Genomic DNA, 20667 nt, shown 5'->3' with positions numbered 1-20667 from the left:
TCACACCTGTAATCCTAGCACTTTGGGAGGCTGAGGGGGAGGATCACTTGAAGCCAGGAGTTCGAGGCTCCAGTGATCTATGATTGTGTCACTGCACTCCAGCCTGGGTGACAGAATAAGACCCCATCTCTAAAATAAAATAAAATACACACAAAATAGCTTAATTTTTATTTACAACAGAAGTTACTTGTCTTGGAAGCCAGGCACGCACGTAAATCTCACAGAAGGCTGGCTGTCTTCCTTCTCCTGGCCTCCCTGCCTCCTCCCTCAAGGCTTCCTGATTCTCTTCTCCCTTCCCCTCTGCGGTTCCCTCCCTCCCACCCCCTCTCCCTGCACATTTCTTTACCTTGGAGCCTGTCCCATCTCTCCCTCCCTCTTCCTCCCTCCCACACCCTCTGACCACCCCACTTCTTCCCCTCCCCTCACATTTCCCTCCCTCCCTTCTCTCCTCTCCTCCCCACTGCGCCTCCCTCCCTCCTGGCCTTCCTTCCTTTCCCCAACTTTACAGACCTCTCTTCCCCCAGGCCTCCCTCCTCCTCCTCTCCGCCCCCTCCGGGCTCGGCTCTCCCAGGAGACTACGACTCCGGGTGGAGCCACTGGCCCCGCAAGGATCCCCGCGTCCTCGGTCGCCGCGTCCAAGTCCCTCTCGCGTCCCCGCCCGGCGCCACGCCGCCTCCTCTGGGTTCGGTCTCCTCGCTGTGCAGCGCAGTCTCAGGCCGCGGGACAAGGTACGTGCGCGTCCCCGGGGCACACAAGCCCGGGCCCCGCTCCTCTGAACTCGCGCGTGTGTTCTGACTGTGGCAAAGAAGGTCTTTGCCGCGTGCACGGGTAAGGAGCTTCCCAGAGTCCGTTTTCAGAAGCTGACTTTCATAAAAGTGATACGTTGTCGTTGCACAACAGCAGCCCCCACGATCCCAAGCGTTCGAAGCAGCCGCTGTTTACATTTTGGTGTTTTCCTGTAGTGTGCTTCGCCATACATTTTAAAGACATAGTGGAAATCACACCGTATGCAAACTTGCGTTCGTTTTGGCCATTTAGCACGGAGGAGCCTTTCCTCCATGCCGTTAAATACTCCTTGTAACTATCTTCCTGCAGTGACACATTCTGGTTGTAGCGTTTTTACTAATATAAAACTATTAAAAAACTGAGCATATTTGCATCTAAATCAGTATCCACATTCGGCAGCTTTTCCTTATGGTGGGTATTAAGAAGAGAGGTGCTGGGTCTATGGATCTAAGAGTGGGACATCCTAAATGCTGGGTAGGTGTTGCCAAGAACGACTGGACAGTTTACACCCCACAGCCATGTGGGTCGGGCAGGCCTTGGAAACACTGGCCACTGAGATTTATGTCCCACTTGCTGATGGAAGATGCCACCTGTTGTTTTCAAAGCCCATTTAAAATAAAGCGGTTAGTAATGAGCCTTGCCGGTATCCGGGGAATCCTATCCAGGCCTGGGAACCCTATCCAGGCCTGGGAACAGCCAGAGAAAAAGCAGATTCTGCAGGGGCGTCGTTGGCATGTCTAAGAGGGCCAGTGTGTGCTCATCCAGGTAGCTTCCTAATTCATGGCATCTCAACCATAGACACCTCCGTCTCCTGGGTCCAAGTGATTCTCCTGCCTCAGCCGCCCAAGTAGCTGGGATTACAGGTGTGCACCACCATGCCCAGCTAATTTTTTTTTTTTTTTAGTAGAGACAGGATTTCGCCATGTTGGCCAGGCTGGTCTTGGACTCCTTGCCTCAAGTAACCCACCAGCCTTGGCCTTCCAATGTGCTGGGATTATGGGCATGAGCCACTGAGCCCAGCCCTTCCTTCCTGTCATGGCCTGAATTAGTTTTATAGGTTTCTTTGGAATTCCCTTGGCCAAGAGGAGAGGTCCATTCAGTTAGTTGGGAGGCTTGGAATTTTATTTTTGATTTACAGTGCGTTTGCAGGAGGAAGCTAAAATCCTGAAAGATATATACAGAAAATATAGTACAGTTAGTTGAGGGTCAAGGGTATGTTCCCTGAGACTTGCCAGGGTAGAAACTGTTCGCCCTGCCCATTGTGGACTTGGCCCCTGGCACAAGGTGTGGCCTGGCTGCTGTACCCACAGGGAGGGTCTGGGCAGGAGTCCAGCCTTCGACACACATGGGCCTCTCCTCTAGGAGAATAACCTTGCAGGATCAGCCTAGAGGGCTGCTCGCCTGGCTGTAAGCATTCCTTTTGCAAAATGGATATCAACTGAAAATAAAGTAAAAACATTCAGATTAGAGGCTTCCTGGAATGGCCAGGATTTTCTGTGATCCCTAGGTCCTCATAGAACAAACAGCCCAGATAAGAAGTCAGCCCAGACCAGCCTGGCCAACATGGTGAAACCCTGTCTCTATTAAAAATATAAAAATTAGCCGGGCGTAGTGGCAGGCACCTGTAGTCCCAGCTACTTGGGAGGCTGAGGCAGGAGAATCGCTTGAACCCGGAGGCGAAGTTTGCAGTGAGCGGGGATCGTGCACTGCACTCCAGCCTGGGTGAGAGAGCGAGACTACATGTCCAAAAAACAACAGAACAGAACAGAACAGAACAGAACAGAACAGAACAACAGAACAGGAGAATAGAACACACAGAACACAACAGAACAGAACACAACACAACACAACAGAACAGAACAGAACAGAACAACAGAACAGGAGAACAGAACACACAGAACAGAACAAACAGAACAGAACAGAACAGAACAGAACAGAACGGAAAAAAAGAAAGCTCTACAGGCCTGGACTTGCCGCTTGTGTCTGAGGGGTAGGGCAGTCTTGGGAACTGGGCCCTCACTACCCCCCCGCCCCACCCACTTACCTTTGGTGGTAGTGCTGATGGTCATTGTATTGTGAGAGCAGAGGGAAACATGGCTTGAAAGTTTTTCTGAAACGGCGTCAAATGACAATGTTGAATTGTTGAGTCTTACTAATTATAGTTCTATAATGCAGCTTATGAAAACCAAACCAAGAAAACTACAGTCCAGTTGTCCTTGATTGGATAACTAGTTATTAATTTCTTCTCAAAATCTAATTACTTTATTTCTAATTATGAAACACTAAGAATATTCAGTAATGTGAAGGAAATTATGTAACAGCCACCCTTTCACATCACCCGTGTTTAAAAGATAATGCCATTTTGCCCTATATACTTCAAATCAAAACTTTTTAGGGAAATAAAATGTAATAAAGCCCACGATCTCCATTTTTTCTCCCCTCTCTTCCCAGTAACCATTGTCCTAATGGTGATAGTTCATTCTCATGCGTGATACTTTTCCTACAGTATATTTATTAATAAAATGTATATTTTTGGTTGTTATTTATTTAGCATCAAAATGTATGTTTTTTGGTTGTTATTTAGAATCAAAATGCTATGTCTTTTTACATAGCATTATGTTTTTGAGATTTTTTTAAGTTTCGTATTTTTATTTTTAGAGACTGGGTCTCGCTCTGTTGCACAGACTGGAGTGTAGTGGCATGATCATAGCTTACTGCAGCCTTGAATTCCTGGGTCCAGGTGATCCTCCTCTCAGTCTTCTGAGTAGCTGGGACTGCGGGTGCATGCCACCATGCCCGGCTAATTAAAAAAAATTTTTTGTAGAGATGGAGTCTCCCTATGTTGCTCAGGCTGGTCTCATACTCCTGGCCTCAAGCTATGACCATGCCTTGACCTCCCAAAGTGCTGGGATTACAGGCGTGAAGCACCGTGCAGTCTGGAGATTTATTGTATTGATAAATTACAGGTGCAGCCTGTTCATTGAACTGTTGTGTAATGTACTTTTTATGAATGTATTTGGTTTCTAGGGCTGCCATAACATTACCAGATACTGGGTGACTTAAATCAACACAGTACCTCATAGTTCTGGAGGCCAGGAGTCCAAATTGAAAGTGCCAGCAGGGCTCTGCTCTTTCTGAAACCTGTAGAGGAGAGCCCTTCCTTGCCTATTCCAGCGTCTGGTGGGGGCCAGCAATCCTTGGCTTGCAGGTGCATCCTTCCTGTTTCCACCTCCATCTTCACACGGCCTTCTCTTCTGTGTGTCTGTTGTGTCTTTGTCTACATTATCCCCTTCTTAGAAGGACACCAGTCATTGAGTTTATGGTCTACCGTACTCCAGTATGACCTCATCTTAACTAAAGGACATCTGCAAGGACCCTGTGTCTAGTTAAGGTCACATGCACGGGGAGTGGGGGATAGGACTTAAACATGTATTTTGGGGGAACACAATTCAACCAACATCGATCAATAAATTACAGTTTATTCATTCTCCTGTTGGTGGTCAATTAGATTGGTTCCAGGTGTTGTCATCTTATTAGTGGTGCCAAGAACATTTTTCCATAATCACTGCGTGTGCCTGTGTGGGCATTTCTCTCTCTTTCTTTTTTTTTTTTTAGATAGGGTCTCACTCTTAACACCAAGCCTGGAGTGCAGTGGTGCAGTCTTGACCTCCTGGGCTCAAGCAATCCTCCCACCTCAGCCTCCTGAGTAGCTGGGAACACGTGTGCACACCACATGCCTGGCTAATTTTTCCTTTTTTTTTTTTTTGGAGAGATGGGGTTTTACCATGTTGCCCAGGATGGTCTCGAAATCCTGGGCTCAAGTGATTCCCCCCGCCTTGGCCTCCCAAAGTGCTGGGATTACAGGCATGAGCCACCGTGTCCCACCACATGTGATATGAATTTCTCTAGGGAAATATCTAGTGGTGGGATATCTGGGGTGCAGGGCATCTGCTTCTTTAACTTTGCTAGACCCCTTCCAGGGTTTGTATCATTTCACATGCCCTCCCATTTCCCTACAAGTGTACCATCATCTCTGTGTTAACAGACATTTGCCAATCTGCAAGATGGAAAGTCGTATTTCATTCTTGTTTTTATTATGGTTTCCTTAAGAACAGTGAGGTTGAATATCTCTTCATATGTTTATGGGTCATTCAGGTGTGCTTTTTTGTAAATTGTCCATTCATATGAATTATTCTATTGCGTTATCTTTTTCTTGGTGACTTATAAGAATTCTTTATATATTTTATCTAGACACTAAGTCCTCTGTTCCTAAAATAATACCTTCTCCTTGTCTATCTTGTTTTCTCACTTTGTTTATGGAGACTTTTAATATTAATGTTAATCATTATCTTATTAATCTTTCATCTTAGTTACTATCTTATTAATGCAATTTTAAAAGCTTTTTGTCATGGAAAATCTCAGGCATATATAAAAGTAGAGACATTAGTACACAGGACACTCCAGCTGCACCACCATCAGCACGTGGACACCTTGTCCACCCTACCCCACATGGAGCTATTTTGGGTTTTTGTTTGTTTGTTTTTTGAGATGGAGTCTTGCTCTGTTGCCCAGGCTGGAGTGCAGTGGCATGATCTCGTCTCACTGCGACCTTTGCCTCCTGGATTCAAGCAATTCTCATGCCTCAGCCTCCCAAGTAGCTGGGATTACAGGCGCTCATCACATGCCTGGCTAATTTTTGTATTTTTAGTAGAAACGGGGTTTTGCCATGTTGGCCAGGCTGGTCTCGAGCTCCTGACCTCAGGTGATCCACCAGCCTTGGCCTCCCAGAGTGCTGGGATCACAGGTGTGAGCCACCGCGGTCAGCCCAAATGGGGCTATTTTGAAGTAAATCCCAGACCTCTGGTCATGTCATCTGTGTGTACATCATGATATCATGATGCATCTATGAAAGACAAGGACTCAAAAACACATGGCTGCAATGCCATCATCTTCCCCTGCCAAAATTCACAATAATTTGCAATATCATCAAATATCCACTTAGTGTTCAGTTTTCTGCAGTTGTCTTTCCTTTTTTTTTTAAATTGGTTACAATGAAATGGGATTTATAATCCTTTTCTTTTTGGTTTATGTTTTTTTGGGTCAAATTTAAGAAATTCTGCCTTATTCCAAAGTACAAGAAAAAAGTATTCAGTATTTCCCTCTGATTGTTGAATTTCGCCTTTCCTACTTATATTTCTAGCCATTTGATATGCTCGTGCACTGGGGTAGGTGGGAATCCATGGTGATTTGTTTTCTCACCTGGGTAGCTCGTGCTGCAGCCTTGCCCCGTTGACGGCCAGTCCTTCCTCCCTCGACAGGTCCCTCCTGCCCCCTCTCATGACTACAGAGCCCCATTGTATCTGACCCCCTCTCTCTGCCTGCTCTGCCCCTGTTCCGGCTGCTGGACCTGGCTGGAGGAAATAGCCATACGTTTCCCTGACCACAGTACTTCTCCCTGGTGCCCTGTTTTCCTGCTTATCCTCTCCCCAGCCCTCATCCCGCCTCTCACCCTGAGCTGCTAACTCTGCTTCTCAGTTCTGTGAGCAAACAGATGCCAACAGGGAGCATCCACACTCTCCTGCCCCACACCCACCACCACCTGTGTCTGTGTCCACGTCCTCAGCCTCCCTTGGGTGCATGAGGACTGTCCACTCTGTCAAAGAAGGCAGCTCCTCCGCTATGCGCCAGACCCTCCCCTCGCACTCTCCAGTTCTCTCTCTCCCGGGGTCATTGATTGTGTTTTGTTTGTTTACCTTTCTATGGTATCATTCTCATCCACATACAAATAGGCTGAGATTTCTTCCACTTTTAAAAAAAAAAGGCTCATCCCTGTATCTTCCCTCTGTCTTTTGCACAGTCTCTTTGCTCTTTTTTTTTTTTTTTTTTTTTTGAGGTGGAGTTTCCATCGTGTTGCCCAGGCTGGAGTGCAATGGTGCGATCTCAGCTCACTGCAACCTCTGCCTCCCTGGTTCAAGCGATTCTCCTGCCTCAGCCTCCCAAGTAGCTGGGATTATAGGCATCTGCCACCCCGCCTGGCTAATTTTTATATTTTTAGTAGAGACGGGGTTTTCCCATGTTGGTGAGGCTGGTCTCGAACTCCTGACCTTGTGATCCGCCTGCCTCGGCCTCCCAAAGTGCTGGGATTACAGGCGTGAGCCACCATGCCTGGTCCAGAACCTTAATTTTTAAAAAGTCTAATTTCAACCAGGCATGATGGGTCACACCTGTAATCCTAACACTTTGGGAGTGTGAAGCTGGATGATTGCTTGAGCCTAGGAGTTTGAGACCAACCTGGACAATATAATGAGACCTCATCTATATAAAATTTTTATTCTAAAAAAAGGAGCTGATTGTGGTGGTGTGTGCCATAGTCCAGCTACTTGGGAGGCTAAGGTGGGAGGATTATTTGAGCCCAGGGAGAAGGTCGAGGCTGCAGTGAGCCGTTTGTGACACTGCACTCCAGCCTGGGCGAGATCTTGTCTCAAAAAACAAAACAAAACAAATCCAAGTTGAGAATCTGTCTCAGCTAGTGAGTTTAACCTGTTTCTATTTATTTAAATTTAGGCAGGCCTGATGGCGGTGAGTTATCTCAGTTGATTGTTCACAGTCATTTACAAATCAAATTCCTCGTTCTACTCTTCTCCCGCTTTCGCCGCCTCCTTTCCTGCTTTTTAATGAACAGGTTTTTAATTTCCTAATTCCTTCCTGTTTTCTATTTTGATTCACCAAGTATTTCTAGGTGAATTTCAAACCCTATTCCCACTGTAAATTCCTCCCAGGTGTTGTGTCCGCTGATTCTTGTTTATTTGGATCACCTTCTTGTGTATAGGTTTTGCTGATGAGCTGCTCTGGATTGTGGAAGTCTTGTGGTAAAGTGCATTTGCATTTGCCTCTGCCTGGTGTTCCAGGCGTTTCACCGGCCCAGGGTCAATTGTATTAATTTCTTAGCCAGGTATTCCTACTCTGCAACCATGATATACATTTGAGGATTGCTTTCTTTTTTTTTTTTTGAGACGGCGTCTCGCCCTTTCACCCAGGCCGGACTGCAGTGGTGCCATCTCAGCTCACCGCAAGCTCCGCCTCCCGGGTTCTCTCCTGCCTCAGCCTCCCGAGTAGCTGGGACTACAGGCGCCCGCCACCGCGCCCGGCCAATTTTTTGTTTTTTAGTAGAGACGGGGTTTCACCGTGTTAGCCAGGATGGTCTCCATCTCCTGACCTCGTGATCCGCCCGCCTTGGCCTCCCAAAGTGCTGGGATTACAGGCGTGAGCCACCACGCCTGGCCGAGGATTGCTTTCTTTTTTCTCTTCCACTCAGAATCTAGACGGAGATGGGTTTCTTTGCACACACCTGAGCCTGGCGGATGGAGCTCTTCTCCTTTTGCTTTGGCCCCCTTCCCTGAGACATGAACCTTTGGGGCTCGACATTGCAGGCGTGGGTCTTTTACAGATTCCCGTCTCATGTGCCTGGATGGCTCATTCTACACGTCGACACAAAATCCTAAGCACCCGACTGTTAGGGTGTGCTCCTGGGTCGGGCCCTGTCCCCAGCATCACAGGGCCCCGTCAGCATCTGTGGGTGTCACCCTCACTCTGGCTTTCTGTTTCCTCTCCAATCCTGGCCCCTGAAGAGTCCCTTTTCCCTATGAGTTCTTTCATCGCTATTTTGTTGTTGTTGTTGTTGTTATTCAATCTGGCATTTCTAGTGTTTATAGCCTTACTCTGCAGGGTTGCCAGAACCAGAAGTTACCATTGATTTCTTACGTAATACCATAGATGTAGTTAAAATGCATGTTTTTCTATAATCTTGATTTGAGGTTTACTTACCATTTATAGCCTTTAGATTTGCAGCATTCAGAATATAACACATGTTTCTCTCTCCATAGCTCGACTTAAATCTCTGCAATGGCTAACGAAGCCTATCCTTGTCCGTGTGACATTGGCCACAGACTTGAGTATGGAGGGCTAGGCCGTGAAGTTCAAGTCGAGCACATCAAGGCTTATGTCACCAAATCCCCCAATGATGCAGGCAAAGCTGTGATTGTCATTCAAGATATATTTGGCTGGCAGTTGCCCAATACCAGATATATGGCTGACATGATCTCAGGAAATGGATACACGTATGTATAAAGTTGTGTTTCTTTGTTTAAATTCATATAAATTTCAGTGGTTTATTTTGTTCCCTTTAAAAAATAAAACCACACCGGTCTGACTATACAGTATCTCTTGTACGTTAGAAACTTCCTTATCTCACTGCCGTGAAGATAGATGGGAAATGTCTTGACACCCACCTGGTGCTCCTAACCCCATCCCTGGGCTTCCTGTCCTCCCGGGAGTACCTGGCCTCTAGACTTGCTGGACATTGAGAATTCTTTTCCCGTGTGGGGCCTCGGCCAGACGCAGGCACTGGACATCTTGGGCCGACCTCACCAGCTCTCAAATGGACCCGTGACTTGGTCCTTCAAGCAGCTCAGCCTCATGTCAGATTTCACAGGCCCATTTGGACGGCAGGGTGTCCAAGGCCCCTCCTGGTCCATACACGTACGGTCGTGGCCCCATCTGAATTAGACTGGGGTTCAGAAGAGGCACAGTGAGACCTTGCTTCCCTCCCCAAGTTTACCTCTTTGGCCAAGTGGCCGTGGCCACCTTTGGCCAAGGCTGATACCCGATTGCTTCTTATTTGCCCCGGTGTAAAGCGCAGAGGAGGGCCAGAACCTTCCTTCCTCTCCAGCGTCAGAAAGCGTCAACCCAACCAGCCCTGAGCTTGGTGCACAGCTGGATTTCCCTTGTTTTCATAGAAAGAGAAGCTGGAAACCAGAAGGGGAGCCTACCTTGTTTTTCTAGGAAGAGAAACTGGCTTAAAGGAATCATGCCCACTCTGGTGGCATGCAGAGTTGGTGCTGAATGAAAAGACCTTCCTTGAAGTTTTCCTTTTTCACGTCCCCATATGAGGGGACTTAACTTTTCTAGGGGCAAGCCCAGTAAAAATAAATAAGTAAATAAATAGCTAGTTTCAGTTGCTCAGCTAGACGCAGTGCTAAGGGCATGACTGGGCTCATTGCCCTTAACCCTCCTGGCAGCCCCTTGAGGGAGGAGATGTTATTGCTCTCATTTTGCAGATTAGGAAACCAGGCCATAAAGAGAGCGCTTTGCGGCTGCCCCAGATCACTGGCCCAAGCAGCCGATCAAATGGCATTGCTGTTTCTGTTCTTTCACGGCGGGTCCTTTAGCAGGGGTCAGGAAATAAAAGATGAGGAAAGAGCCCTGTTTTACAAAGCCCTTTCACAGGTATACAACTTTTTTTGCCATCGAGAGGATCCTCTGGGGTTAGGCAGTGCAAGCGTGCTGTTTATTTGTCAGATGAGAAAATGAGGCTAGAAGTGGTGACATGACTTGTGAAGGCCACACAGCAGCGTGGGGTGTACTGAGCCTCGAACTGGGATTTTCTCCCTCCAGTTTCAGTGTTCTTTCTACCCCTATAGGAGGAGCCCTGTTCCTCCAACCAGGTGGCAATTCTATTTTGGGAAACAGGACTTGACCAGAGCGGTTGGCTCTATCCCTCTGGGTTGACTTGCAATGGAAGAGCGACCTGGACGGGGGCCAGGCTTGTTTGCGCTCTGCTGCCCGTCTTAGAACATACCCTCTGGATAGGAAACTGTGCTTCGTCGGCGTCTTGGTGGAGGCTGGGAACATTGCCTGGTCATAGTGACTGGACAAGTTAGCCAGGTGTGCCCTCCGGCCTGAGGCTCATGTGAAAGGCCAGGAGTCCCCCCCAGACTGGCTGAGAGGGGCAGGAGGGGCCCTCAAAGCCACCCGCCTCAGGCCCACTCCCCCAGGTGCCCCCACACCCCATGCCAGCCTATCCCATGGGAGTGTGCCCTGTGGATAGCCTCCTCATTGGCAGGGCTGGGTTACCAGCAGGCTGCCAGACGCTGTGCACCTGCGGTTGTGAAACCTAAGATGGCTTGGCCTGGTGCCAGGTGGCTGCTTTGCTGCGATCAAAGTTGGCCTTCACACCCACTACTTTTCCTTTTCTCTGAGCCAGAATCGCCAACGTAGCAAGTTTTTAAATAAGTGCAAGCAAAATACTGAGTCAAGCAACTCTGAAACTAAGATCAATTCATGTCCATATTTTGCAGAACCATTGTTCCAGACTTCTTTGTAGGGCAAGAGCCTTGGGACCCCTCTGGCGACTGGTCCATCTTCCCTGAGTGGCTGAAAACAAGAAATGCCCAGAAGATTGATAGGTGAGTTATCCGCAGACGTGGCCATGTGCGCGGCATGGGTTAGGGAGGTGAGAGCTGGGTGGGCTTCACCTTTCAGACACTACTCCTCACCTCGGGGTAGGACTTCTCCATGGCCAATGGAATCATTCCCATGGCACAAAGGAGAAAAAATTTTGTTTTGTTTTTGCTCTGTCAGAGCCCAGGCTGGAGAGCAGTGGCATGATCTCGGCTCGCTGCAACCTCTGCCTCCCAGGTTCAAGCAATTCTCCTGCCTCAGCCTCCCGAGTAGCTGGGATTACAGGCGCCTGCCACCACGCCCGGCTAATTTTTGTATTTTTAGTAGAGACAAGGTTTCACCATGTTGGCCAGGCTGGTCTCAAGTGCTGGGATTTTTTTTAATTAAAATTTTTAGGCTGGGCATGGTGACTCACACCCATAATCCCAGCACGTTGGCAGGCTGAGGCTGGCTGATCACTTGAGATCAGGAGTTTGAGACCAGCCTGGCCAACATGGTGAAACCCTGTCTCTACTAAAAATACAAAAAGCAAGCAAACAAACAAAAAACTTAGCTGGGTGTCATGACGCACGCCTGTAGTCCTAGCTACTTGGGAGGCTGAGGCATGAGAATCGCTTGAACCTGCGAGACGGAGGTTGCAGTGAGCCAAGATGCAGTGAGCCAAGATGGCACCACTGCACTCCAGCTTGGGAGAGTGCACACTCTGTGTGCCTCTGTGAACCTACTCATAGCTTAGCTCCCACTTATAAGTGAGAACATACAGTATTTGGTTTTCCATTCCTGAGTTACTTCCCTTAGAACAGTGACCTCCAGCTCCATCCAAGTTGCTGCAAAATATACTATTTTGTTATGGCTGAGTAATAGTCCATGGTGTATATAGGCCACATTTTCTTTATCCACTCATTGGTCAATGGGCACTTTGGTTGCATATCTTTGCAATTGTGCTGCAATAAACATACGCGTGCAGCCCACCTCCACTTTGGTACATTGCTTCTAGTTGAGAATGTGTTCTGAGTTCCAAACAATCAGTTTGCACATGAATCATTTGCCAGACAAGGGCCACTATTCTTGGTCCCCTCATGGCTGAAATAGTCCTGATGGCTTTCCAAATTTGGCTTCACTGGGCGGTGGGGGGAGGAGACGAGCAATGCAGAGTGGGGAGATTTGGGGAGAGAGTGAACGTGTGAAATCAGAGAGTGTCTGGGCATCTGCCTGTAGTTATGGCTGGTCATGGGAGACAGGAGAGAGGAGACCCTTCTCCTGGGAGACTCAGGGGACAGAGGAGACTGGGGCATTCTGCAGGGAGCAGATCGTGGACTCGGGTCTTACAAACCATGCTGTGGGCTGTGGCCTTCATCCCGAGGCTGTGGAAGACTGCTCAGCTCTCAGCTGGGAGTGAGGCGGTTAGATCTGTGTTTTGGGAAGAGCCCAGCTTGCCTGCAGCTGTCAGGCAGTTGGAGGAGGGTTGGGCTTGGCAGGAAGACGTGCTGGGATGATGCATCAGTTGGGCCAGACGTAGTGAGGATGGAGCTCCCAGAAGAAGAATCTTTGGCAACTTCAAAAACAGTTGCTGATACAGCCCTGTTATCATCAGCACAGCTCTTTGAGGGGTTCACAAAATAAGCCTGATTCTTGAATATTTTTTCTTTCTGTTCTAGAGAGATCAGTGCTATCCTGAAGTATCTGAAACAACAGTGTCATGCCCAGAAAATTGGCATCGTGGGATTCTGCTGGGGTGGAACTGCTGTCCATCATTTGATGGTGAAATACTCAGAATTCAGGGCAGGGGTGTCTGTCTATGGTAAATCTGCCTTGTGCATTTTTACTCCATGCAAAAGGGAGGGGTGGAAGAGTGACAGCAATCACAAGCCTCCCCATCCAGTGTAACACAACCCCCAATAATGTGAAGACTGCCCATCTTATGGAAATGGGTTTTAAGAATCTGAAAATAGAGGTGGAGGTTTGTCATGCAATTAACCAGAGGATGTCACCGGGAGTCAAGAGGTCTGGGTCCCAGTGGTGTGACTTTGGGAAAGCCACCTAATGTGAACTCTCCATTTCTTCACCTAGGATGAAGGGGATAGCATTTTTTTTTTTTTATGTAATGATGATCAATATCACACAATATTTTTATGAGCAACATCTATGAAAATATTTTTCTGGTGGTGGCTAATGCCTGTAATCCCAACACTTTGGGAGGCTTAGGCGGGCAGATCACTTGAGCTCAGGAGTTCAAGACCAGCCTGGGCAACACGGCAAAACCCTGTCTCTACAAAAAATACAAAAATTAGCTAGGCGTGGTCACGTGCACCTGTATTCCTAGCTACTCAGGAGGCTGAGGTGGGAAAATTCCTTGAGCCCAAGAAGGTCAAGGCTGCTGTGAGCTATGATCATGCTGCTGCACTCCAGCCTGGGCAACAGAGCAAGACCCTGTCTCAAAAAAAAAAGAAAAGAAAGAGAGGAAGGAAGGAAGGAAAGAAGGAAGGAAGGAAGGAGAGAAAGAAAGAAGAAAGAAAGAAAGAAAGAAAGAAAGAAAGAAAGAAAGAAAGAAAGAAAGAAAGATTTTTCCAAGATACAAATTGCTCTAACTGTACACAAACATGCACACACTAAAGACAGAAAGAAAGCAAAGGCAGCCAGGCGCGATGGCTCACGCCTGTAATCCTAGCACTTTGGAAGTCCAAGATGGGCAGATGGCACGAGCCCAGGAGTTCGAGACCAGCCTAAGCAACATAGAGAGACCTTGTCTCTATAAAAAATTTTAAGGCCGGGCGTGGTGGCTCACGCCTATAATCCTAGCACTTTGGGAGGCCGAGGTGGGTGGATCGTGAGGTCAAGAGTTCGAGACCAGCCTGGCCAATATGGTGAAACCCCGTCTCTACTAAAAATACAAAAATTAGCTGGGCATGTTGGCGGGTGCCTGTAGTCCCAGATGTTCAGGAGGCTGAGGCAGGAGAATCGCTTGAACCCAGGAGGTGGAGGTTGCCGTGAATCAAGATCGTGCCACTGCACTCCAACCTAGGCAACAGAGTGAGACTCTGTCAAAAAAAAAAAAAAAAGAAAAAGAAAAAAATTACTTGGGTGTACTGGCACATGCCTGTGGTCCCAGCCTCTCAGGAGGCTGAGGCAGGAGAATCACTTGAGCCCAGTGGTTTGAGGCTGCAGTGAGCTATGAATGCACCACTGCACTCCAACCTGGGTGACAGGGAGTGAGGCCTTGTCTCTTAAAATAAAATAAAGGAAAGAAAGCCAAGGAAAACACAGTCTAAAATGTAAATAGCAATTTATACATTTTTGGCCAAAACATACCAAAGTTACTATAGCAATGAAATAACATTATATCTGTATATAGAAACTGCTTGCTAAGTTCATGATACGGAAGTATTCAGACCAATAGATAAACAAAAACAAGAAAGACACATAGGAAATATAGCCTTTAAAAATAATGCAGATGCTCGTCTACTTACAATGGGGCTAAGTCTTGATAAACCCATCATAAATAGAAAATATCTCAAGTCGAAAATGCATTTAATCCACCTCATCCACCAAACATCATAGCCTCACCTGACCTACCCAAAACACCCGCATCAGGCTACAGTTGGGCAAAATCATCTAACACAAGGCCTGTTTTATAATAAAGTCTTGAATAGCTCATGCAGTATATTGAATTCTGTACTGAAAGTGAAAAACAGAATGGTAGTCTGGGTACTTGGGGAACAGTTTCTACTGAATGAGTGTCGCTTGTGCACCATTGTAAAGTCAAAAAATGACAAGTGGAACCATCGTTAGGCGTGGGACCATCTGAAGCAGATCATAAAGTTACACTAATGATTCTTTCTTGGCCTAATGGTTCCTCACCGTGGTATTTTCAACTACTTTTAGAGTTAAAAACCCCTTTAAATATTGACTTAGGACAACGCAAAAGGACATAAGCTCAAAAGGCAGTGGCCAGCTGCCTCTGGGAACAATGGAGCTGAGAGATGCTTTGTCCAGACCATGCTTTTGCGCGATTTAGCAAAAGGCGGTCAGGAGTGGATGCCTCCCCGGCGCCACCTTCTGGCCACTGTTGTGCAGTGCGTGAGCTGCAGAGCGTGGCCGGGCTCAGGCCCAGGGATATCAAAAAAGGCCCGTCCACATGGAGTAGCTTTGCTAGAGTGGGGAAGGGAGCGGGACCACCTTTCCCGTGGCTCCCTGCCTCCTAAAGAGGAGTTACAGGTGAAGGAGGCTCTCTCTGTTACTTAGCTCTTCTGCTGCCAGCAGGAAGTGGAAAAAAAGTTATGTTATTTACCTCTTCTTATCTTAAAATGGTAACTTGCTGCAAATCTTTTACTTACTTATTTTCCCATAGAAGTGGACACACCCACAGGTTGTTTTCAGACAACCTGGGTCAGGCAGAGCATGCTTCTAATTTCAGAATTAATCTCGAATGAATGCTGAGATGAAAGATGAAAACTATTATTATTATTATTATTATTTTTGAGACAGCATCTTGGTCTGTCACCCAGGCTGGAGTGCAGTGGCACGATCTTGGCTCACTGAACCTCCACCTCCTGGGTCCAAGCAATTCTCCTGCCTCAGCCTCCTGAGTAGCTGGGGCTACCACACTCAGCTAATTTTGTATTTTTAGTAGAGACAAGGTTTTGCATTGGTGGCCAAGCTGGTCTCGAACTCCTGACCTCAAGTGATCCACCCGCCTTGGCCTCCCAAAGTGCTGGGATTACAGGTGTGAGCCACCTCGCTTGGCCAAAAACTGTTTTTTATAGACTGACCTGCTAGGCCCAGGCAGTTTCACACTTCCACACTTCCACATTCGTGGTCTGGTGCGAGTCTAAATACCCATTCAAAAGACAGCTCCTCTTACAAATAAAACTACTCAGTACATTCAAGCCAGAACCTGTGGGGCTTGTGTAGACCTGAGAAACTTCTCAAGCGAAGGTTTGAAATTGATCCTCTTTGTAAATGAACGTACATCCCAGCGGGACACTCCTCAGGCTGCTCCGGCATCTTTGCATACTAAGCAGCGGACGAGGTCTCATTCAATTATTTAATGGCCTAACTCCTAGTCCATAAAGTGGGGAGGTAGAGAGTAGGAAGATCTGACTAAATAAATTTCTCTTGTACTCTTATAATCCTTTTTTTTTTTTTTTTTTTTTTTTTTTTTTTTTTTTCCCGAGACGGAGTCTTGCTCTGTTGTCCAGAGCTGGAGTGCAATGGCATGATCTCGGCTCACTGCAACCTCCACCTCCCGGGTTCAAGCAGTTCTCCTGCCTCAGCCTCCCGAGTAGCTGAGATTGCAGGCGCGTGCCACCACACCCGGCTAATTTTTGTATTTTTAGTAGAGACAGGGTTTCACCATGTTGGCCAGGCTAGTCTTGGACTCCTGACCTCATGATCCGCCCTTCCTTGACCTCCCGAAGTGCTGGGATTACAGGCTTGAGTCACTGTGCCCAGGCTTTGGGGTGTTTTTTTTGTTTGTTTTTTGTTTTTGACAGGGTCTCACTTTGTTGCCCAAGCTGGAGTGCAGTGGCACAAACATGGCTTACTGCAGCCTCAATTTTCTAGGCTCAAGCGATCCGCCCACCTTAGGCCCCCCAAGTAGCTGAGACTACAGGCACGCATCGCCACACCCGGCTTATTTTTGTATTTTTTGTAGAGACAGCATTTTGCGATGTTACCCAGGCTGCTCTCAAACTCCTGAGCCTAAGCCATCCACCTGCCTCAGCCTCCCGAAGTGCTGGGATTACAGGCGTGAGCCACTGCGCCTGGCCTTCTTTTACGCTAATCTTACAAGCGAGGCCATTTCTGTGGAATGGCTAAAAAAGAAAATAAAGACTACAAAGCAGAGATTTTGCTTTGAAAAATCAAACCCAAATGTTGCAGTTTTCTGTGGCATGAGTGTGGGGATCCGACATCATGCCTCTGTGCTCGTTTTTCAGGCATCGTCAAGGATTCTGAAGACATTTACAATTTAAAGAACCCCACCTTGTTCATTTTTGCTGAAAATGATGTTGTGATTCCACTCAAGGACGTAAGTTGGCATCTTTTCTCTTCGTATTTATTTGTTTTGAGACGGAGTCTTGCTTTGTCACCCAGGCTGGAATGCAGTGGCGCGATCTCGGCTCACTGCAACCTCCACCTCCCAGGTTCAAGCCATTCTTGTGCCTCAGCCTCCCGAGTAGCTGGGACTACAGGCACCCGCCACCATGCCCGGCTAATTTTTGTATTTTTAGTAGAGATGGGGTTTCACCATGTTGACCAGGCTGGTCTTGAACTCCTGACTTCAGGTGATCTGCCTGCCTTGGCCTCCCAAAGTGCTGGGATTATAGGCGTGAGCCACCGCGCCTGGCCTCATTTATATATTTAATAGCACGATTTGACATTCTACGGGGAGTGGGAAGTCTTGAAGGATTCATTTGTTGCTCCAAATATTTCCAACATTAACATTTTAAAGATGGGTTTTATTCAGTTCCACTTACATAATTCCACTGTGGAAGTATAACCTTCCCAAAACATGCTTAAGGAAATGTCTGAGGGAGGTATTCTCAGCATGGCCTGGTTACCTGGTGGAGAAACAGGACCTCTTGCCCCACCTCCATGCTAACCCACAAATCGCAATAACGTCTGTGACCTTAAAGACAAGGATTTATTAAACAAAGTCAGTTGATAAGGAAAAAGCAGAAGAAAAGTATGGTTCAAAAGCAGTCCTTTAGCTGGGCATGGTGGCTCATGCCTGCAATTCCAGAAACTCAGGAGGCTGAGGTGGGAGGATTGACTGAGGCTGAGAGTTTGAGACCAGGCTAGGCAGTCTAGCTAGATCCTTTCTCCACAAAAATATAAAAAAATTAGCTGGGTTGGTGGTGCACATCTGTAGTCCCAGCTGTTTGGGAGCCTGAGGCAGGAAGATTGCTTGAGCACGGGAGTTGGGGGCTGCAGCGAGCCGCGATTGTGCCACTGCACTCCAGCCTGGGTGACAGAGTGAGACCCTGACTCTAAGAAAAAAAAGCAGTCATTTAGAAATTATTGTTATAATATTAGTAACTAATATATTAATGCAAATTATTTCAAATAACAGATGTATCATTTTTACATTACCCTGAAATCTTTCCTTTGCCAGACATAAGAACTGTGTTAGTTATAAAATTAGCAGTAAAGGCCGGGCGCAGTGGCTCACGCCTGTAATCCCAACACGTTGGGAGGCGGAGGCAGGCAGATCGCTTGAGGTCAGGAGTTTGAGACTAGCCTGGTCGACATGGTGAAACCCTGCCTCTACTAAAAATACAAAGATTAGCTGGGCATGGTAGCAGGTGCCTGTCATCCCAGCTTCTCCGGAGGCTGAGGCGGGAGAATCACTTGAACGTGGGAGGCAGGGGTTGCAGTGAGCCGAGATGGCGCCACTGAACTCCAACCTCGGCAACAGAGTGAGACCCTGTCTAAAAAGAAAAAAATTAGTGGGAAAGAATTCAGTGTAACTGTGGAACTTGTTTCTAATTTAAAGCATTGATGTTTAATTTCTGTTATGAACACTCACTGAAGATTTGGAGAATGGAAAGTATCACTAAAGGGTTAAAATCATGAAATCTTTTGCACACCAGGTATCTCTGCTGACTCAGAAGTTGAAAGAACACTGCAAAGTTGAATATCAAATTAAAACATTTTCTGGGCAGACTCATGGGTTTGTGCATCGGAAGAGAGAAGATTGCTCACCTGCAGACAAGCCCTACATTGACGAGGCGAGAAGGAATTTAATTGAGTGGCTGAACAAGTACATGTAGCAAGAATCAAGGGCAAGCCTTCCTAGAATAGCTTTCACCCCAAAATTTGCTTGGAAATACTTAGATCATTTGATTTAATTTTCACTTTTATAAAATACGTGTAGGAATCCTAAAATTCATTATTTCATTTGAAACACAAATTCAGTAGGATGTAATGCATGAGATAATTTAATTTTTAACATGTACATCAAATCATAATTTAAAAACAAGGTCTGACCGGGTGTAGTGCCTCATGCCTGTAATTCCAGCACTTTGGGAGGCCCAAGTGGGTGGATCACCTGAGGTCAGGAGTTTGAGACCAGCCTGGCCAACATGGTGAGACCCCATCTCTACAAAAAATACAAAAATTAGCCTGGTGTGGTGGTGCACGCCTGTAGTCCCAGCTACTTGGGAGGCTGAGGCACAAGAATCAGTAGAACCCAGGAGGTGGAGACTGCAGTGAGCCAAGATCGTGCCACCACTGTACTCCAGCCTGGGCAACAGAGTGAGACCCTGTCTCAAAAATAAATAAGTAAATAAATAAATAAATAAAATAAAAACCAGATCAGTACCTGGAGAATTTGAATGATAGAGAATGATAGAGTAATACCCTAATTACTAGTTAAAACCTACAGGCTGGGTGTGGTGGCTCATGCCTGTAATCCCAGCACTTTGGGAGGCCGAGGCGGGTGGATCACTTGAGGTCAGGAGTTCAAGACCAGCCTGGCCAACATGGTGAAACCCCATCTCTACTAAAAATACAAAAATCAGCTGGGCATGATGGCATGTGCCTGTAATCCCAGCTACTCAGGAGTCTGAGGCAGGAGAATCACTTGAACCCAGAGGCAGAGGTTGCAGTGAGTTGAGATTGCGCTACTGCACTCCAGCCTGGGCAATAGAGGGAGACTCTATCTCAAAAAAAAAAAACCTACAGGTGTTCAAGGACCAGCTGACAGGTCAGGCGTGGCCTTTTTTGGTCTTTGAACACATCATAGAAAGTGACAAATGCTGCAAAGCCATGAAGAACATGAACTATAAACTGGGGTAGACTAACTGTCCAGCTTAGACACTTAGATCTATGCCACAAAACAGCTGAATTTGTCACATTTATGTATTGCAATATGGGAAGTATTGAGATCAAAACAGGATTCCATTGACCTAATTATATTAAGCTAATAAACTAATTTTTTGAATTTTTGAATTTGCAGCTTTTTTAAAAAGATAGCAGAAAACGGTGGGCTAGAGTTGTCACCCAGCTGTTGTCTCCTAAGCAGTGGATTTCCAAGCACTGGCATTTTTGGGTCCCAGGGCCTGAGGCTACCTCAGAAATATCTCCTGTGTTTCTGGTGGTGGCGTAAAGGGGAGAGCCGGTGAGAAACTCTGCACCTGCACCCGCGGGGTGCGTGCGTGTGACTTTGGGCAAGTGACTTGATGTTGTAGTTTTTTTCCTAATTTTGTCTTGACGTCCTTCTCGGTAGAGAGTGACTGTAGACTCTAGCCCTGCTGTGACGGGATCGTGGGGATGTGGTCGTGGGTGTTTCCCATGTGCCTTTCATGGGATCCTTCTTTGTCCTGGCAGACGACTGATTCCTAAGTGTCCAACCTGTGGCCAGGTGTCCCTCTCACGGGAAGCTTGTTTATCCTGGCACGTGCTCTTGTGGCTCTCGTCTGACCTGTGTCCAGTTTATTCCTACTGAGACAGCCACTCTCCCGGAGAGCCCTGACCAGGAAAGAAGTTAGGATGGGTTGGAGGAGGCAACTCATCAGAACCCAAGAAATGACAGAAGATCATTTGCTTACAGATCCAGAGAACAGAGGGCAGCACGCTTCGCAGGGCCAGCAAAATGGGGGAGCCATCCAGGACACATGGGCTCAACCAGAAGGTGGGGGA

At 47.1% G+C, this 20667-nt stretch overlaps 1 protein-coding gene across 2 annotated transcripts; it reads left to right on the top strand.

The window, feature by feature from the left end:
• The first annotated feature begins 345 nt into the window (after positions 1–345).
• Positions 346–19973, top strand: CMBL (carboxymethylenebutenolidase homolog). 2 transcript variants are annotated; one of them, XM_032135921.2, is made up of 6 exons: positions 346–728; positions 8670–8903; positions 10923–11030; positions 12684–12826; positions 16962–17053; positions 18618–19973. In XM_032135921.2, the coding sequence occupies exons 2-6, from the start codon at positions 8689–8691 to the stop codon at positions 18795–18797; spliced, it is 738 nt and encodes a 245-aa protein (XP_031991812.1). In that variant the 5' UTR covers positions 346–728; positions 8670–8688; the 3' UTR covers positions 18798–19973. The 2 variants fall into 2 exon arrangements, with proteins under 2 accessions (XP_031991812.1, XP_058285953.1); XM_058429970.1 differs by lacking the exon at positions 346–728 and adding an exon at positions 2750–2776.
• Positions 19974–20667: the final 694 nt, after the last annotated feature.

The sequence above is a fragment of the Hylobates moloch genome, unplaced genomic scaffold (genome assembly GCF_009828535.3).
Source record: "Hylobates moloch isolate HMO894 unplaced genomic scaffold, HMol_V3 SCAFFOLD_17, whole genome shotgun sequence".
In the NCBI taxonomy this organism is placed as follows: Eukaryota; Metazoa; Chordata; class Mammalia; order Primates; family Hylobatidae; genus Hylobates; species Hylobates moloch.
The sequence above is the reverse complement of the archived record's forward strand: the minus strand, read 5'-3'. Positions and strand labels throughout refer to the sequence as shown.

Bases quoted from the DNA above. Each gene is read 5' to 3' on its own strand.
- CMBL (XM_032135921.2), top strand. From the start codon at position 8,689: ATGGCTAACGAAGCCTATCCTTGTCCGTGTGACATTGGCCACAGACTT. The intron at 11,031-12,683 runs GTGAGTTATCCG...TTTCTGTTCTAG, and splicing joins AATGCCCAGAAGATTGATAG to AGAGATCAGTGCTATCCTGA. The intron at 12,827-16,961 runs GTAAATCTGCCT...CTCGTTTTTCAG, and splicing joins GGCAGGGGTGTCTGTCTATG to GCATCGTCAAGGATTCTGAA.